This window comes from Equus przewalskii, chromosome 29 (genome assembly GCF_037783145.1).
Source record: "Equus przewalskii isolate Varuska chromosome 29, EquPr2, whole genome shotgun sequence".
Lineage (NCBI taxonomy): Eukaryota > Metazoa > Chordata > Mammalia > Perissodactyla > Equidae > Equus > Equus przewalskii.
In genome coordinates this window covers 30,551,583-30,572,127 of record NC_091859.1, presented here as the reverse complement: position 1 = coordinate 30,572,127, position 20,545 = coordinate 30,551,583, and the positions used below count along the sequence as shown (strand labels likewise).

At 35.9% G+C, this 20,545-nt stretch overlaps 1 protein-coding gene across 3 annotated transcripts in view; it reads left to right on the top strand.

Annotated features, from left to right (window-relative positions):
- Positions 1-20,545, top strand: part of CRY1 (cryptochrome circadian regulator 1) — a 93,619-nt gene that overhangs the window by 64,175 nt on the left and 8,899 nt on the right. For all 3 annotated transcript variants that reach the window (XM_070600176.1, XM_070600177.1, XM_070600178.1), the window contains exons 3-10: positions 8,645-8,787; positions 10,937-11,121; positions 11,505-11,593; positions 12,173-12,313; positions 12,395-12,706; positions 14,096-14,247; positions 14,485-14,687; positions 14,792-14,887. In XM_070600176.1, coding sequence (XP_070456277.1) covers positions 8,645-8,787; positions 10,937-11,121; positions 11,505-11,593; positions 12,173-12,313; positions 12,395-12,706; positions 14,096-14,247; positions 14,485-14,687; positions 14,792-14,887 — 1,321 coding nt within the window. The remainder of the gene's footprint in view (positions 1-8,644; positions 8,788-10,936; positions 11,122-11,504; positions 11,594-12,172; positions 12,314-12,394; positions 12,707-14,095; positions 14,248-14,484; positions 14,688-14,791; positions 14,888-20,545) is intronic.

Genomic DNA, 20,545 nt, shown 5'->3' with positions numbered 1-20,545 from the left:
ACTCTGAGTAAAATGGGATGCCATGGGAGATTTCTGAGTAGAGAAGTGACATAATTTCACTTATATTTTCAAAGAATCACTCTGGCTGTTTGTAGAGAATAGACGTGGGAGTGTGGAAGTGTTGTAAAGGCAGAAGCAAAAAGACCAGTTAGGAGGCCCTGGCAGTTATTCAGGAACAAAATGGTGGGGACTAGGACTACAATAGCAGTAGAGGTGTTGGGAAGTGGAGGATTTTGGATATGTTTTTAAAATAGAGTCCATAGCGTTTGTTTATATGTGGTATATGAAAGTCAAGGATGACTCCTAGGTTTTTAGCTGGGTAAACGGCATGAAATAAAGACTATGGGAGGAACAAGTTTAGGGAAAAGTCAGGATTTCACTTGTAAACGTTTTGAGTTTGATATGCCTTTTAGGCATCTAAATATACTTGTTGAGTAGTCATTCTAGTCCAGTGCTCAGGGGAGAAGTCTGGACTAAATTTAAGAACCTTCAATATATAAATAGTATTTTAAACCCTGAGACTAGATTTATGGAATAAAGGAAGGGGTAGTGGATGGATGAATGGAAATTTTTAGAGCTTCACCTTCTTTATATTTGGGTTATTGTGTGAGATAACATTTTTTATTGTAATTATACTACTTTAAATGCTACTCCCAAGAATTTCGTCGTTTGTAATTTTTAGTTTTTCTATCAAATTTTACATTTCTTATTTTCACAGTATTAATCATGACTGTTTATAAACTTTACATTCATTTAGTTGTTCATATTATGCCTTCTGAATGGTTAACAAGTAATTGTGATACACAGAAATGGATACAAATCTCAGTGCTTAAAATTTCAAAATTAATGGGGCTGGCCCCGTGGCCGAGTGGTTAAGTTTGCGCGCTCCGCTGCAGGCGGCCCAGTGTTTCGTCAGTTCGAATCCTGGGCGCGGACATGGCACTGCTCATCAAACCACGCTGAGGCAGCGTCCCACATGCCACAACTAGAAGGACCCACAACTAAGAATATGCAACTATGTACCTGGGGGCTTTGGGGAGAAAACGAAAAAAATAAAATCTTTAAAAAAAAAAAATTTCAAAATTAATATTCACTTATTCACATGAAAATATTTTAGTACTACATGCAATCTTGTTGCTATATTCAAGTATTTGAATTAAAAGATAACCACATGTTGCTTAAAAAATAAAGCCCTCACTAAAGAATAGATGGGGACTTCCACGTCTGATTAAGATGTAGAAAGTTACCATAGACATCACTTCCATCTTAACAATGAGAGAACAACGTGAATCTACCACAAAATCATAGGGTTTTTTTAACATATCAGAGAGTTGAAGACACAAAGAACCCTAAATAAACTAAATCCCAGAAAGGGTTGCATCTTTCATAGGAAAGAAGAGACCTGTGGCTACATCCCTGGAGGCACAGTAGGAAGAGAAGGGAACCCACTATAATTGAGAATGAAGTGAAACTAGAAGAAATTTTACCAAGCTTTTCTTGGTCGTATGTGGGCTGACTTGGCAGATTAGAATCCCCAAGAAGCCCTAAGCACAGAGCAAGTTTACACTCACTCTCCAGTTCTTTCCTACAGTGCCTTCATGGAGTACCAGTGGCAGTGTGTGAAAGGCTGGGGAAAGGCAGAAGAGCTGAGAGAGATCCTGCATTGAAGTGCACTGGGTATTCACTTAGTGAAAAGTAGCACTCTCCCGAAGCTGGGGTCAGGACAGCAGGGTAGAAAGATGTCTCCAGAGGTGCAGAAAATTAGGGGACAGGGCTGGAAAACAAAGAGAACTCTCCCAGAAACCATAAAACTGATGGGTGGACAGGCAAACAGAGAGATATGTCCTGCAGTTTGTAAGGGTAGTGAGTAGACCTGTAAAGCATAGAGAGACATCTGGAGTCTTGTCAGTGCTCAAGTCTTAAGCCCTGTTGAAGAAAAATCTAGATCCTGCCCTCAAAAACTTTGAAGCCAGTGTTGAATGGAATTTAAAGCAGCAACAAAGCCTAGACCCAGCTCAATTATAGACTACATTAATTCAACTTGTAACAGTCAGAGCAAAGACTGTGCACTTTTCTAGAGAGAAATATTATTTCATCTCTATTCTTTTATACCATTGCCTGGCATACAGTACAAAATTATGAGACACATGAAGAAGCAAGAAAATGTGACTTGCAATCAAGTAAAAAAAACCCCCAAACAGTCAATTGAAACAGACTCAGAGTTGATGCAGATGCCGGGGTTAGAATAAAGGACTTTAAAATAATTATGCTGTAGATATTAAAGGGTCTAGTTGAAAAGTAAAAAGTATATGTGGATAGATGGCAATTTCAGTGCAAAAATGGAAATTATTAAAAAGAACCAAATGGAAATTCTAGAACTGAAACATGCAATATTAGAAATGAAGAATTTATTTGATGAGGTTATCCAGACTGGACAGAGCAGAACAAAGGATCAGTGAACTTGAAGACAATCAATAAAAGTTATCCCAACTGAAGCATGAAGAGAAGGAAGATTTTTTTTTTTTTAAGGGAACAGAGTGTCTGAAACTTTTAGAACAAGAGTAAAAGAGGAGAGAGATTGGGACAGAAAAAAAATATTTGAAGAGATAATGATTGAGAATTTTCCAAAATTCATGAAAGACAGCGACTCATAGTACCAAGAAGCTCAACAAACCCCAAAGAGCATAAATACAAGGAAAACCACATCTTGCCATATCATAGACAATTCACTGAAAACCAAAGATAGAAAATTTTATAAGCAGCCAGAGGAGAAAAGACATAAGAATGGTGAGTGGTTTCTTATCAGAAACAATAAAGTCTAGAAAACAATGGAATGATATTTTTAAAGAACTACAAACAACCATGTTAAATTAGCAAAAATTTTCATTAATACAAAAAAGGTAAAATGAAGGCTTTTTAGGTAGACAAAAGCAGAGATAACTCATTTATAGCAGATCTATACTACAAGAAATACTAATGGGAGCTCTGTTGAGTGAAAGAAATTATTCTAGACGAATGACAGGGTCTGCAGGAAAGAAGGAAGAACACTAAATATATGGGCAAATATAAAAGACCATCTTTTTCATTATTTTCAGTTATGTATATGTATCCTATTTTCTTTAAAGGGCTATTGACAAGTTAAAGCCAACTAATAGCAATTAATTGTAGGGGATAATGCCAGTATTATGGGGCTTATAACATCTATAGAAATAAAATCAACAAGATCATACAAGGTGGGAAGAAGGTGAATCGTATATGTAGGTTCTTACATTACTCAATAGTAATATATGATTTGAAGGTACTGTGATAAGAATGCATATAGTGATCTAAAATAACACAAAGAGCTACTTCTAAAAAGTTAATAGAACAGTTTAAAGTGGAATACGAAAAATATTTGGCTCATTCAAATGAAGGAAGATGGGGGCAAAGAGAGGAGCAAAAGAAGAGATGGGCAAAAAGACAACTTACAAAGATGGTACATTTAAACCCAACTGTATCAATAATCTCATTAAATGTAAATGATGTACTTTAAACTCTCCATTTAAAAGACACAGTTTGTCAGACTGAATAAAAAATAAGCAAGAACCAACTATATGCTAACCAGAGGAGACACTCTAAAAATATAAAGAAACAGGTAGGTTGAAGTTAAAAAAACTGAAAAAATGTACTTTGCAAACAGTAAGCATAAGAAAATAGAATTCAAGACAAAATTACCAGAGATAAAGAGTAAAGTCTCACATCAAGAGGATATAAGCATCGTAAATGTATATGTACCTACTAACAGCATAAAAATACATGAATCTCAAACTGATAAAACTAAAGGGAGACATAGATAAAGTCACAGTCATAGTTGGTGATTTTTACACTTCTCAGTTATTGTTAGGATATACAAAAATTAGTAAAGATACAGATGAGGTGAATAACACTGTCAAGCAATTTGATGTAACATATCTGTGGAACACTACACCCAAGAACTACAGAAGACATGTTCTTTTCTAGTGCATATGAAACATTCACAAAGATAGACCATATGCTCAGCCACAAAACAGGTATCAATAGATTTAGGACTGAAATCTTACAGAATATATTCTCTGAGTTCAACGGAATTAAATAAAAAATGAATACCAAAAGAATAGCAAATATTTATAACCAAATGATAGTAGAAACCCAATATATCAAATTTATGGGATTCAGCCACAGCAGTGCTTAGAGGAAAATTAATAGCTTTCGATAGTCTATTAGAAAAGAAGAAATCAAAGAACTAGGCTTCACCTTGAAAAATAGAAAAAGAAGAAAAAAATTAAACCAGTAGTAGGTAAAAGGGAAATAATAAAGAGACGAATAGAAATCAATGAAACAGAAAGCAAGTAAACAATAGAGAAAATAAATGTGCAATAATCAATTTCTCGTCTCACTTCCAAATCCACCCTTCTTTCCCCTGCCTTATGATACTGAAGCTGGACACTGTCAACATTTCTCCTTTGTCAGCTGGCTTGCTATTAGGCTTTGTCAGTAGACACTGCTGGTGGTTCTCTGCAAGGTCATATAGCAAGAGAGAAGGGACTTTCCTTCTTGATATCCTTGTGCTTTTTGTCTGGCACATCAGCCAGCAGATGAGCAGGTGGAAGGCCCAATAGAACTCACCTCAGGAGCCCTCCTGGACCAGCCCCAGCCTACACGTATCCTCTGACAAGTTTCCCTGCCACCTGATAGGCCACTTCCCCAGACCAGCTACAACTCACCCAGGCCCTCTGGTAAATTTCTCTGCCGCCCAGTGGACTACTTGTACAGATCAGCTCCAGTTAGCCCACACCCTGCAGGCAGTTTCTCAGCCACCCAGTGGGCTGTTCTTATGAACCAGGTCCTGCCCTTGCTCTCTGGGAAGTGTCTTCCCTGCAGGGAGGGTTACGTGTTCCTGTGGTCCCATACCCCATACAATGAGGTGCGTCTCTCAGCAGGAAGAAGGAAGGGAACTCTTTTAAGTTCTGAATTTGTTACTTACTTGTTTTCCCTCTATTTAGAGGTGATAGCTTCTTTCTGCAATTGCTACTTTTGGACTCTTTAGAGCAGTACTGTCTAACAGAAGCCATGGATGTAATTTAAAATTTTCTAATAGCCACATTTTAAAAAAGTAAAAAGAAACAGGTGAAGTTAATTTTAGTAATATATTTTATTTAACCCAGTATATCTAAAATATTGTCCTTTCAATATAAAATCATTATAAAAGTAAGATATTTTAACCTTTTTTTCATGTAAAGTCTTTGCAATTCAGTGTATATTTTATATTTAACAGCACATCTCCATTCCAGCTCACCACATTTCACCTGCTCAGAAGCTATTTCTGTGGCTAATGGCTATCTACCACATTGAGCAGTGTAGTTTAACTCCTCTGTGACTCCTTGTTATTGTTGACCACCTTTTACTTGATAACAATTCTTTATGTTAAATTTTCCTTGTTAAAGTTGCTGATGTGGTTTCTGTCTTCTGACTGAACCCTGATTGATTCAGTCAACAAAGCCAAAAGCTAGTTCTTTGAAAAGATTAATAAAATTGATAAACTGCTAGCAATACTGATCAGGGCAAAAAAGGGAGAAAACACAAATTACCTTTATCAGGAGTAAAAAAGAGGACATCACTAGAGATTCTCTAAATTTTAAAAGCATAATAAGGGATATTGTAAATATAATGCCAATAAATTCTACGACTAAGATGAAATGAAAAAATTTCTTGAAAAGTACAAATTACTAAAATTCTCAGAAGAAAAAAAACCTGAATCACCCTATGTCTCTTAGAGAAATGGAATTTGTAATCAAAAACCTTCCCATAAATAAAACTTCAGGCCTAAAATGTCTATACTTGTGAATTCTATCACATATTTAAGAAAGAAATAATAACAGTCTTATAACACTCTTTCAGAAAGCAAAGGAGAATGTTGGGAATACTTCCCAACTTGTTTTATGAGGCCAGCATAACTCTGACACCAAAACCTGATGATGAAATTTTAAGGAAAAAAAAATATAGTCAGTATCCCCCATAAACATAGACTCAGATATCCTTAACAATATAATAACAAATTGAAGTTAGCAATATTTTAAAATAATACTACATCATAATCAGTGGGGTTTGTCCCAGGAATAAAAAGTTGATTCAACATTATAAAAACCAATTAACATAAATAGAATAAAGGAAAAGATATTATAATTATCTCAATAGATGAAGAAAAAGCATTTGAAGGAATTCAACACCCATTTATGATTTAAAAAAAAACTTTAAGCAAACTAGGCATAGGAAGTTGCTAAATATCAGTTTGATAAAGGTTGTCTATAAAAAAGCATAGCTAACATGATACTTAATAGTGAAATTGCTTAATTCAAGGCTTACCTGCCCTTAAATCTAATATATTTTCTCCAATTCAACTTCATTAATAATGTGGTCTGTATTTTGATTTTTAGCTCCATGACTTATCTTCCCTTCCTTTTCAAAAAGAGAAAAGGGGAGGAAGTGTTATTGACTTGCGTCAAACTCTAACATTTACTTTCTAAAAACTGAAAAATTATTTGTCAAAAAAATCATAAAACTAAATTATAAACTATTTAGAAAAAAAATTGTAACATATATGACAGAGAAAGGGTTGCTATCATTAAAATATAAGGAACTCTTACAAAACCCTAAGAGAAAAATTAACTGTAATAGAAAACCAAGCAAACATAAGGTGCAACTCACAAAAAAGAAATATACAAATGGCTAGTAGTAATAGCTGAGATTCATTGAGAGCTTACTGTGCACTATGTCCTAAACAATCTTTCAGCAACCCAGTAACATAATATTATTTTTTTCATTTTACTGTAGCAAACACTTACCTAGTGTTTATTAGGTGCTAGGTACTCTAAGCACTTTACTTACATTTTACCCATTTTATAGGTTAGAAAACATGGATGGTGAGTTTGGCAATTTGCACAAATGGTTGAGGCCAGTCTTTACACTTAAGATATCTAACTTCAGATGCTGTGTTTTTTAATAACTACTACTCTATACTGCCTCACTATAAAACAAAGAAATATAATGCTTTCCTATTTTCATTTTCATTTTAAGTTTCAAAAGCAGTACATGATAGTACTAAGAATTCTGAACAATGCAACAGTGTGTAAAATAAAAAATCTTATTTACACTCCTCTTCTGCTCTTGAAAGGTAACAGCTATTGACAGTTTTGTATGCATTCTTCAGGGCTTTCAAGAAGGAAAAATTTTAAAATGAGATACTATTTTTCTGTGTATATTGTGTGTATTAGTGGTTTTTATTTTCATTTATTTTTTTCTTTTTAATTTTTTTTTCTTTTGGTGAGGAAGATTGGCCCTGAGCTAACACCTACTGCCAATCTTCCTCTTTTTTTTTTTCTCCCCAAGGCCCCAGTGCATAGTTGTGTATCCTACTTGTAAGTCCTTCTAGTTCTTCTATGTGGGATGCCACCACAGCATGGCTTGATGAGTGGTGTGTAGGTCTGTGCCCAGGATCCGAACTGGTGAACCCCATGCCACCAAAGTGGAGTGTGCGAACTTAACCAGTATGCCGCCAGCCAGACCCTCATATTAGTGGTTTTTAAAACAGTATATTTGGTGGAAAATTTGACAGGGTCTGTCAAAATTTTAAATGTGCTTATGTTATCCATTAATTGTTTTTCAAGGAATTATTTCTAGGAAAAAATAGGACAATTGCCCCAAAAGGTTTAAGATGTATGCATAAAGATAACGATGTGCACTGCAAGGTTTATAATAGCAATTTAAAAAAAAAAAAACAAACCATCATTGGGAACAGCCCTTGTCTGACCTGTAGGAGTTTGGAGAATGACAGTGTGTTACCGTATAGTCAGTTAAATAATGGTAGAATTACAGATAGATAAATCGCCTGTCGATTTTAGAATTTGAAACAACTTTACTGCCCGCCTAGGAAATCGCTTAATTCCCTTAAGTCACAGTCTCCTCGTTGAAAATCACTATAAGGAGACGTGCAGAGCTTATTCATATCGCACCTGACACTCAATAGACAGCTGCTATTATTATTACTATCTTCATATTTTCTATAGTTAACATCTTTTGGTAATCACAAATAAAGCATAAAACAGAGTACCTCAGCAAAGCAGCTTATACCGTATTAGCCATCAAAGGTTTGTAAAAGACCGACTCTTGGAATCAGCAGACGTAAGTTTAGGTATTCTAGCGCTTTGTGAATTTGGGCAAGTCTCTAAATTTTTTAAATAACCTAATCTGAAAAATCGAGATACCAACAAAAGTGCCAAACTCTGCGGGTTGTTTTGAGAAGCAAATGAGATAATGTAAGTGTAACTTACTTGAAAAAGTGAAGTGCTATGCAGACACGTTTAGTACAGGACACTGGTTTTAAGCGTATTGGTAGATTGTCTAATGCCTAGCACAATGCCTGAAATGTAGTGAGTATACATTTCTTATTTACATATTTTTGAAGTTATAAATTGTGCATGTTCTTCCTGCATATTCAAGGTTTGATTTATGTATAATCATTTGATATGTAGATTTCAAGCTTTTCACTTTTTTCCAGACTGTGGTGTTATAATAGAAAAAAGTAATTATTAAAATTTGTGTACATTTTCCCCCATTTCTCTTATTTTAGGAATGGAACATTACTAAACTTTCAATTGAGTATGATTCTGAGCCCTTTGGAAAGGAACGAGATGCGGCTATTAAGAAACTGGCTACTGAAGCTGGAGTAGAAGTCATTGTACGAATTTCACATACATTATATGACCTAGACAAGTAAGTTTTTTCCTTCTGTTTTTTATTATGCTAAAATACACACAACATGATATTCATCATCTTAACCATTTTTAAGTGTACATTTCAGTGGTGTTAAGTACATAGACAAGTAGGTTTTAGCCTGTGGGAGTTAAGTTTGTAAAATGGAAATAGCAATATATACATCATAGATTATGTATAGAGAATTAAATGAATATATATCATACCCTTAGCATTTTATTTAACTGTTGTGATTTTTATTTACTCAGTGACAGATACCAAAATTACATAGTGCAAAAGATAAAAATACTCAGAATTTCAGTTTCAGAACTATTAAGAGTATCACAGAATTTCCCTTGATTATTCCAAGTCAGCCTACTGTAGTCTTGCCTTTCTGGGCTCTTAGCAATATTAATTTGTAGTTTATATGATACATAGCCATAAACCTCTTTGATACATTTTATATGATTGTCTTAAGTTATTTTATTTCATGTGTGTATATCTTGTCTATCTGGATTTTAAGTCCAGATGCAAATTGTATATAATATTACTTTGCATAGCTGTAGTCCTCTGAACAATAGCGTAATATTTTATTTCTCAAAGTGTATTTCTTGAAATATCAGTCCTTGGTGATGCTTTGTCTAGCAAAGATCCTGTGGTCAAACTTAATTTTAGTAAGTATTATGTGAGTCTTAAAGGTTCATAAGATTCATTAATTTATTCACTTTTGGCGTGTGGTTGTCCTTACAAGTGCTGAAATCTTATAATTTATGTACCTTTTAAATTATTTTATCTTTTTAGTTCTTTACAGATTTTATCCAGTTAATAAAGCTAATTCTGTAAATAACATGACAAACATTAATTTTATTCCACTTTTCCAAGTGTGTCAAAAAATCATAGTTTGATTCAGGCAAGGGTATTAAGCCAGAAGTCATATATCCTTTGATGATAAACTTTCCTTCTGGTTTACCGGTTTTCTTAACTTCGGGGAGCTGATAGCAAGGACGAGGCAAAACAAGATAAGACCAGTTGCTTCTAAGTGGGAGACTCTGTTACGCATAAAATTGGTTTATTTATTGGGTAAAATGTGAATATTTACCATATATTTATCATAAAAAATGTAACATATAGAAAACATTTCTTCTAAGCTTTTTATTTTGCCTCTGTCATGTAATTAGCAGTGTCCTCAGTAGTATCATTGCAGTATGGTTACAATTGACAAATTTCATTATGATGCTATGTGTAAACTCCACGTATTATACCAAAGCAAAATTACTAAAAGCAGAGAGGATAGCTTTCATGGTGTTTACTTTCTGCACATACAGTTGATACATAATTATATGTGGTATAATGAAAAATGTACTGTATTTGGATTAAGGAAACCTTGATTTGCTATTCATCAGTGTTACGTGACCTTGACTAGTTAACTTAACTCTCTTGGTAGGCTTCGGTTTTTGGTCTATAAAATGATGGAGTTGGATTTTGCCAGTAATTCTTTATTAAGGCTAAATGCTAAGCGAATAGCCTTAATCAAAAAGAATAATTGGTTATTCTCAAATAGTGCCTAATTCAAAATACCATTGGCAAGCCTGATCTTTTTTTTCTTTTTGGTATGACTTGATTGAGGCAATTAGTGATCAGAAGTAAATATAAAATATATATGATGACATTTTAAAAAGTCATGAGCACAGTCGAAAATAACGAGTGATTTATCACTGTAGTAATATAGAATCCTAACTAATGAGACTTGCTGATTACTCCTTGATGTAATATTGGCCTGGTTTACTTTTTATTGATGATTAAGAGATTCTTTGAGCTGAGTTGTAACATGTTTTTACATTTCCATGTATATTATTTTTTTATTATTGCCTTTAGGCTAATTTAGCCACTTGTTTTTTTCCCTCACAGGTACTTTGTACCCTTTGTCTTAAAGGTTTTGGTATTTGCATACTGTATTTTTTGACATCTAGCAGATATCTAGAAAATTAAGAGAATAATTTTTAGATTCATTAACCATTTTAAGTTTCCCGGTCATATAAGAAGCTAACATTCTTCTACAAGTCTTAAATGATTAATTTTGTTTTCTGATTTTAAGCCTTTTCAGAGCTTATCAATCAAAATATAGTGTCATTTTTTTATGCTAACTGCACTTTACTAACTTTTGTAATAGGATCATAGAACTCAATGGTGGACAGCCACCTCTTACTTATAAAAGATTCCAGACTCTCATCAGCAAAATGGAACCACTGGAGATACCAGTAGAGACAATTACGTCTGAAGTGATAGAGAAGTGTACAACTCCTCTGTCTGATGACCATGATGAGAAATATGGAGTCCCTTCACTGGAAGAACTAGGTGGGTGTAAATGGTAATAACTGTGGAGCTGACGCATTAATAAATCATTCAGAAAATCTTCTATTTTGACATGTAAGGTCTTTTGTGTTAAGAGGGAAAGAAAGAAAGAAGAAAAAAGAAAAGAAACTCAAACTAAGAAGTGAAATATCTTTGTGTTTATATGTTCTATAAATATGTGATCTATCTGTTACCACCTTGAGGTGTACATCCTAAACAACAGAGACCACATCCTCTCTATGTGAGGGCCCACCCAGGGCCCTCAATTCATTTCTGTGCTACTGTCAATTTTTCTGAAAAGTAATTTTTTTCTCCCAATTATTGTGGTTAAATAGAAATTATTTTAGTTCCAGAAGAGTGATATTTGTCTTTTCTCTCTTTTTTAGGTTTTGATACAGATGGCTTACCCTCTGCAGTGTGGCCGGGTGGAGAGACTGAAGCACTTACACGTTTGGAAAGGCATTTGGAAAGAAAAGTATGACAGTGGAGATCATGCTCATATTTCCAAACTGGCATTTGAAAAATGATTTCACTCTTTGTTAAAAACAAAAAATAGACAGTTGAAATAAAGGATTGAGAGAAATAGTTAAAATAGCACAAAAAAACCTAATTATTTGAAAATTAACAACTCTCTCTTCATTTAAATACCGTTTCCCCTCCTCTTCTGATTGTTTCCCGTTTAGTTACTACCAATACTACTTCTTCTATGCTTTCTGTCTGAGCTGGTATCTGATGACCATAACTTTGAAACCAGGATAGAGTTCTTCTGTTTCACCTTGACCTCAATGTCAGAGAGACAGGTTGAAGGTGCTCTCAGCCTTGTGTTAGGAGTTTGAAGGTAATTTCTTTCGCATGAGTATGTGCTGCAGGAGGATGGCTGAAACAAAAGAATACTCACTTTTACCCTTTCTTATTTTTTATTAGAACATGTCATTTGTGGTTGGGATAATAAGATTTTATTCCCCAAGAACTATGTGACTTTTTTAAAAAATCTGTTTTAAACACTTTTAAAATGGAAAAGGCAGTTAGAGGAATTCTCTTTGTGTGTTTTCAGGCTTGGGTGGCAAACTTCGAAAGGCCTCGCATGAATGCGAATTCCCTGCTTGCCAGCCCTGCCGGACTCAGTCCTTATCTCCGGTTTGGGTGTCTGTCGTGTCGACTCTTCTACTTCAGACTGACAGACCTGTACAGAAAGGTATCATCTGAAACTGGAGCTTATTTTGCAGAATACTTTTGTACAAATTGCTGAGAATACCTCTTTGCTTTTTAATCTTAGGTAAAGAAGAACAGTTCCCCTCCCCTTTCCCTTTATGGGCAACTGTTATGGCGTGAATTTTTCTACACGGCAGCAACAAACAATCCACGCTTTGATAAAATGGAAGGAAACCCCATCTGCGTTCAGATTCCTTGGGATAAGAATCCTGAGGCATTAGCGAAATGGGCGGAAGGCCGGACAGGCTTTCCGTGGATTGACGCCATCATGACACAGCTTCGGCAGGAGGGCTGGATTCACCATCTAGCCAGACATGCAGTTGCTTGCTTCCTGACACGGGGTGACCTGTGGATTAGTTGGGAGGAAGGAATGAAGGTAAGTATTCTTCTAACTCATGGAGCATAGTCCTATTCTGAAAGACTCTATACCTATTAAAACAATTTCTAGAAGTTGTCTATTGTGTAGATTCATTTATAGTCTAGTTTTTCAGCTGGTAAAGCATTTAATTCCCATGGTACAGGCACACTTTTGGAGAGCAGAATGGTATATCAGACAGGAGAAATGATGGAAACTGGTTCGATTAACCTAAAGTCATTTCGGTGGCTAAACCAGCCTAACCATCAAGAGAACTGTAAGATTTAATACTCTGGACTTATTGGATCAGTATATTCATAGTGATCATTTCTGTTCCAAAAAAGATTCACCCAAGAGTTCTTAGAAATAGTGAATTTGTATTATACAATTTAAAATATAAATTATTTCCCCTCGCTTGAACATTGCAGCTTTTGAGGAATACTGTTTTGTAAAGTGAAGCATGCTACATCTTGTGACATCATCTTATGGTTATATATAACAGAACTTTACACATATGTGTTTTATCTTTCTGTCTAGATCATAATTTCTCCTATGCAAGGACCATTTCTGATCCTGTGTTTTTTTGGATCTCCTTTATTTTCTAGTACAGGCTTATACGTGAAGTAGATGTATAGCACACACTTAATGAATTTATGAAAAAATAATTTATTTTAGGGCCAGCCCTGGTGGCCTAGTGGTTAAGTTCAGTGTGTTCCACTTTGGCAGCCCAGGTTTGGTACCCAGGTATGGACCTACACCACTCATCTGTCAGTGGCTGTGCTGTGGTGGTGGTTCACATACAAAAAATAAAAAGAGAGAAAGATTGGTAGTGATGTTATCTCAGGGTGAATCTTCCTCAGCAAAAAATAAATAAATAAAAATAAATATTTTTTTAAAATTCTATTTCCCTTGTGGATCAAGGAATTCAAAACTTAAACTCTATACTGCTAGTGCATTTTTAAAGGTCATTTGTATTTGGGTGCTCCCGCTATGTAGGCCAGTGTACCAAGCTTCTAAGTTTTTGTTGGTGATTTATGTTTTGGTAGCATTTTTGCTTTGTTGCAAGTGTTTACTGTTTTTTTCTTCCATTTTTTTAATCTCCTCCTATCCCATCTGATTTTTTTAAATCAGTGACCTGAGTAATTTTTTTACCCACCCCGCCGATAACACTGCAAAGATTAGAAAGGTAAATTCCCTTCAGAAATCCACTTATATTGCTGATAGGTTTCTTTCCCTGCAATAACTCATTGCAGAACAAAACGTGAGCAAGAAAGCTCACTTTGGAATATTTAATTTTACAGTTCTGTGCTAGATTTTCTTTGCCTTGACTTTGGATCTACAGAGACCTGGAAAATGCTTGCTTTGAGAATTGTATGTGTGCAAACTAATTGGTTGCTGTTACTTCTGAAGGTATTTGAAGAATTATTGCTTGATGCAGATTGGAGCATAAATGCTGGAAGTTGGATGTGGCTGTCTTGTAGTTCCTTTTTCCAACAGTTTTTTCACTGCTATTGCCCTGTTGGTTTTGGTAGGAGAACAGATCCCAATGGAGACTATATCAGGTAAATCAAGGCTGATTATTATTCAGTTTGGAATAGCTAATCCAGGAAGAGCTTTTCATGTTTAAGCAACGCTTAAAGTATTCCCCACTCACGATGGGCAGCACAGATGAGGAGAAGGGTAAAGAAATCATTTAAATGCTATTGATTTGATTTTGGTCATTCATAGCTAATAAATAATTTGTTATAATTTGCTTATAGTTCATTTTATTAATAATTTTTATTCCTTCTCCCAAAAAGGCGTTATTTGCCTGTCCTAAGAGGCTTTCCTGCAAAATATATCTATGATCCCTGGAATGCACCAGAAGGTATCCAAAAGGTAGCCAAATGTTTGATAGGAGTTAACTATCCTAAACCAATGGTGAACCATGCTGAGGCAAGCCGTTTGAATATCGAGAGGATGAAACAGATCTACCAGCAGCTTTCACGATATAGAGGATTAGGTATGTCAGTAACTGCCTTTGATTTGTTTCTTTGGCAGCTGTTTATGTACCTATCCTTGAATTTGATCTTGATCATAATTTAATAGGAAATTTTTTCCCTTTAGGTCTTCTTGCATCAGTGCCTTCTAATCCTAACGGGAATGGAGGCCTCATGGGGTATTCTCCTGGAGAAAATATCCCAGGTTGTAGCAGCAGTGGAAGTAAGTGAAAAGGAAATTTCTGCATTTAGTAACGTGAAGAGATTAATAATCAAATATATTGTTTATTGAACCTCATCATAATATATTTTTTAAAAATCTATCTTTAAAATTTGTCTTACAGGTTCTTTGTACACGTGCATACACACACACATTCCTTTATTCCATTAGTGACTTTTTCAAGATGGAAAGCATCTTTACATTCTCACGGTAAAGACCTTCTTGTGAAATAAATGAGGAGAGCAATTTTAAGGATAAAATGAAACACAAATATCATATTTTCAGAGTTCTCATTATTCTTGTTAGGTACATATCAACTATAAGGTATTTAGTTAAGAAGGTCAGTGGCCCTGTGAACATGGCCAAGACATTTATCATACACATGCACAGGGCCTTTAGTCCTTTTGCACATGAGTTTTTCCTTATAAAATCTGGTCTGTAATGATATGTATATTTAGTTGCCACATATATTCTTAACAACAGGTGATATTAATAATGTCAAGAAGTCACTATCTATTGGAAATTTGAATCCTTATACCAGTTTTCAAAGCCTGTAAGCAAAAATAGTATGAAGCTAATTAACTTGATTAAAAACAAAGTCGCTTTGGAGGAATGCTTATTTTTTTTAAGTCAAATGTTCAAAGTTGATGTTAAGAATAAAAACTTTCAAAAACTGAACGTTTCTGAATTCAGAAATATCCTGCATCCTTTTGAGAGCATCCTCCAAGAATTAGCTCAGGGAGAAAAGAACAAAAGCACTCACCTTGTGACTGCCTACTTTGTGCCCAGTACGAGGGGATTTTTGCCACACTCTCACAATAACCTCAGGAGGTAGTAGTGGGATTCTCATTTTATGGTTGGGGAAATAAGCCTAAAAAGGTTAGATAACTTAACCAAGATCCCACAGTTAGTAGGTATTTGAACTAAGATTCAGATCAAGTCTGACTAGTCCTAAAGTTCATGCTCTTTCCTGTTTCTCTGGGCCTCTCATGCAAATGTGAAGCCATACGTCGTGTTTATAAGATAAAACATTTTATTTCTGGAATATGTTTCACCTGGCAGTCAAATATTGTCATTGTGGGCAGTATACTTCAGAAATGTTCTTTCTTGGAGTTTTCTACAGTTTGGAGTGAACTCCTACAATTTTGAAGTATCATTTCAAAATTCTGTCAGATCTTTTGTTCAGTTCACAGCCTGCCTTTTCTGCCCTTATTCGAGTATGAGGAACAGAGGCTCTCTGAAGCCCTAAGAAAACAGGCAGGTAACAGAGAGGTGGAAAGCAACAGGCTCCAAGTGCCTGGCTTGCGGATAATGATGGTACACTGCTTCTTAGTCTACCCAAATCTGTACCCATTATTTGGAGTTACCAGCGAAACTAGTCATGCTAGCAAGTTAAACTGGAATAATTTTGCTTCACGAATTTATAAGCATGGCATTTTATGATATAATAGAGTTAATAAATCTTGAAATGACTCTAATCATGTAAATTTTTGCCTGTAATACACTTTGCAGCTAGGTGCTGTGAGGCTTTCAAAAGACATAGAAGCTACATAAGCGTACAGCCTCATTGGGAGGGTAGAAGGGAAACAAAAATGAAAAAAGTGATATTGTAAGATGCTGCTTCCACATGCAATAGGAGAAAAAGGAGAGATCACTGAGAACTGAAGGAACTAGGAAAACATTCTTGGAAGATGGTGGGGTGGGTAGCATCTGGGTAGGCAGATGAAGGAGAGAGTATTGGAGACCTGGAAATGGGAGTGATTGTGGCAAGATCCTTAGGATTTAGACTGCGCTGTTAAACATTTCTCCCCTCGGGTTTCTGCTCCATTTGGAAGGACTTACGTGCTTCTGAAGCATATCCCTTTGCTTTATGCCCTCACCTCATGCTGTCTGTAGGCTTTTATAGTGTCTCACAAGGCATACCAAAGGGCAAGAGTCTTTATGACTTCTCTTAAGTTTTGAGTTGAATGTGGAAAATTCTTAATCTCTGCAACATCAACTGCATTTTGCTCCTCTGGTTTTTATAGAGTTTTTTGTGCCAGGAAAGGAAGAAGTATACATAGATGTATTGAAGGATTTGTGTTCTTATAATACAACAGACCACAATCTGTTTACTATAGTAATGTGTTTTAGTTTATTTTTTTTTCTATTATAAAATACCTGTTCATCAGCATTATTAGTCATTAGGGAAATGCAAATTAAAACCACTATGAGACAGTTCTTCACACCCACTTAGGATGACCAACTATTACTGATTGTCTGGGATTGAGGGGTTTCCTGGGACACAGGACTTTCAGTGCTAACACCTGAAGAGTCCCAGACAAACTGGGACCAGTTGGTTACCCTATGACACCCTAGAGTGTCTTTATTAAAAAAGACAGACAATGACAAGTGTTGTGGAAGATGTGAAGAGACTAGAACACTCAGACATTGCTGAGAGGTGGAATGTAACATGGTACAGCCACTTTGGAAAACAGTTTGGCAGTTTCTTAAAAAGCCAAACAAAAATTTACCATACAACCCAGAAATTCCGCTCCTAAGTATCTATCGAAAAGAAATTAAAACATGTCTACACAAAGAACTTGTATGTGAATGTATATAATAGTTTTATTCATAGTAGCCAAAATGTGCTATACCCATACAAGGGAGTATTATTCGTAAAAAGGAACAAAATGCTCATACATGCTACATCATGGATAAACCTCAAAAATATGTTAAAGAAGCCAGACACAAAAGACTACATACTGCATGATTCCATTTATATGAACTATCCAGAAAGGACATGACTTTAAAAGAGACCACATAGGTTAGTGGTTACCTTAGGCTTTAGAGGTAAGAATGGGGAAAGAATGCAAATGGGCATGAGAGATCTTTTGGGGATGATGAAAATGTTTTAAAACTGGATTGTGGTGATGGTTATACAACTCTGTAAATTTACTAAAAATCATTAAATTATACACTTAAAACAGGTGAATTTTATGATATGTAAATTATAACTGAAAACTGCTGAAAACAAAACTATTCATTCTAGAGAATTTAGAAAATTCAGAAAAACAAAAGAAGAACAAAAATCGCCCACAATTCCATCCAATTAGAGATAGGTCACTATTAAAATTTTGGTGTATTTCTATGCAATTTTCCCTCCACAGTATCTTCAAGTTAGAATTTCATAAGTGAAAAGTCTTTTTGGTGCCATTAACAGTGTAACATAAGGGGAAAGTGATCATATAAACTTTTTGCCCTTATAAAACTTGAGGGTAGGGCCAGCCTGGTGGCATAGTGGTTAAGTTTGCATGCTCCACTTCAGTGGCCCGGGGTTCTCCAATTCGGATGCTGGGCATGGACCTACATACCACTCATCAAGCCATGCTGTGCCCTGTGGCAGCATCCTACACAGAAGAACCGGAAGGTCTTACAACTAGGATATACAACTATGTACTGGGGCTTTGTGGAGAGAAAAAAAAAAAAAAGAGGAAGATTGGCAACAGATGTTAGCTCAGGGCCAGTTTTCCTCACCAAAAAAAAAAAGCATTAAGAAAAAAGTTTAAAAAAAAAAACTTGAGCATTTTTTTAAAGCAAGAAATACTTTTTTTAAAGTTGATTTCACTGTAAGATTCACATCTTTGAAATTTAACTGCTGTAATGACCCTGAAGACATATGAATATGGAGTTTTCTGATTTTTGTGAATGGCTAAGCTAGTCATAAGCCAATGGATCAGCAAAGCTCCATTCTTTACTCATCTCTTACACTTTTATTCTCATGAAAATATAATTTAATACATTTTATGGGGAAGTTACAGGCTATAGAGATATTCATGAATTTAGGGACTCAGGAAGATCTTAAGTGCCTGCCTATCATGTAGCTCTCTAAAGAAATAAAATACCACCTTAAGGAAATTCCTAATATATTTATTGAGCTTATTAATTTCCCCCCTCCTCCCCAAAGGTAATCACTCTCCTAATTTCTAATACTATAATTTTGCCTGTTTTGAACTTCATAGAATCATATAGTTTGTATTAATTTTTTGTCTTGCTGCTTTCATTCAATGTTTTGTTTATAAGATTATTCTCATTTATCTTAGAAGTGGAAGAGGAATAGAGTGGTGGAATTGGGAAAATGAAACTAAGGTGACTAGTTATGACTTGGCCTAAGGGCCACCTCTGTGAATCTTCTGGTAAAGTTGACCTTTCCTCCTTCAGTTTCCCCACTGCATCCTGTGCCGACTCCCGTTCCAGTGCCTTTATATTTAGTGGTTTTATGTCTCTCTCCTCTTACTTGACTGTAAGCCTTGAAAACCGACTTCATGTCTTCTTAATATTTCTGTCCCCAGTACCTGGTATAGTCGCTAGCATCAGCGAGCACTCACCAAACGTGTAAGATACGAATAAATGCGATAATTGAAAATGTACTTGTTGAAGTTTTGTAAATTGTGGTAAAATATATATAACAAAATTTAGCACTTTAACCATTTTAAATGTGCAGTTCACTAGAATCAAGTACATTCCCATTGTGTGAAATTGTGAATAGTGTGAACTACTGCGTAATGACAGGGTCACTATTAAGGGAAGCCTGCTGATGGCGAGGCCAAGGAGCCGCGCTCAGTGGCGGGTCCACCGCAATCCAGAGTCTGACCTGCAGCCTCACAAGTCCAAAAATGGAATGTTTTCAGTATAATTAGAGATGGCTGTTCTGTGAAGGACAGACTAGAAATTTAAAAATCATAGGGATTAAAATATCTACAGAGAACACTAGTTTATTAATTTATGGTGGAGATACCCCTTTCCAACAATAGAAGGCCTCATTCCTGATGAGGGCATTCACTTTTCTCAATTTTGAGTACGTAAAAAGCTGAATTCTTTATCCAGAGGAACTTGATAAGCATGAAACTACAATAAAAATAAGTAGGTTGTCTTGTTCAGCCCACGAGGTGATCTCTCGAGGGGCTAGAATGCTCACATTTTTCCATAATCTGGACAGAGTGATAAAAATGTTTTCTAAAACCTACTTTTCTGGGTCACCACATTCCCCCGTAACATGATTTCTTTTTAGAAGGGTTGAAGGTAATTGCCACATTGGCCTGGTCTGTGTCTCCTCCTTGTAGAACCCTCATCTGGCAGGCCTGCATTCCCTCATCTCCAAGCACACGTGTTTTCGGTGGGCGCTGAGGGAGGAGTGTAGAATAGATGGACAAGAGGTGAAGAAAGGATGTATACCTCCCTGTTTCACTATGTTTTGCCTTCATGGTCTAATTGCTGTCATCTTGTAAAGAAACGTTTTTTAAAGATGAAATCTTGCCATTTTCGACAACGTGGATGGACCTTGAGGGTACTGTGCTAAGAAAAATAAGTCAGACAGAGGAGGAGGAAGATCCAAGATGGCGCCGTGAGTAGTCCTCTTTGTTTCTCCCCCTTCGAGTCTGCAATTATTTGGACACTTATCGCTTGACAAAGGATATCCAGACAGCATCTCAGGACGTCTGAGATACCCACGCGACTATACATCGGAAGGCGGACGGACTTTCCTCTGGGAGGATGTGGAAATAGGTGAAAACTCTCCGACCCCGACCGAGCAGCCTAGTACCCGCAAGCGGCTTTCTTCCAACGGATGCCCCCAGAGGATCTACACACATCTAGGGCAGGAGCGAGCACATAACAGAGGAG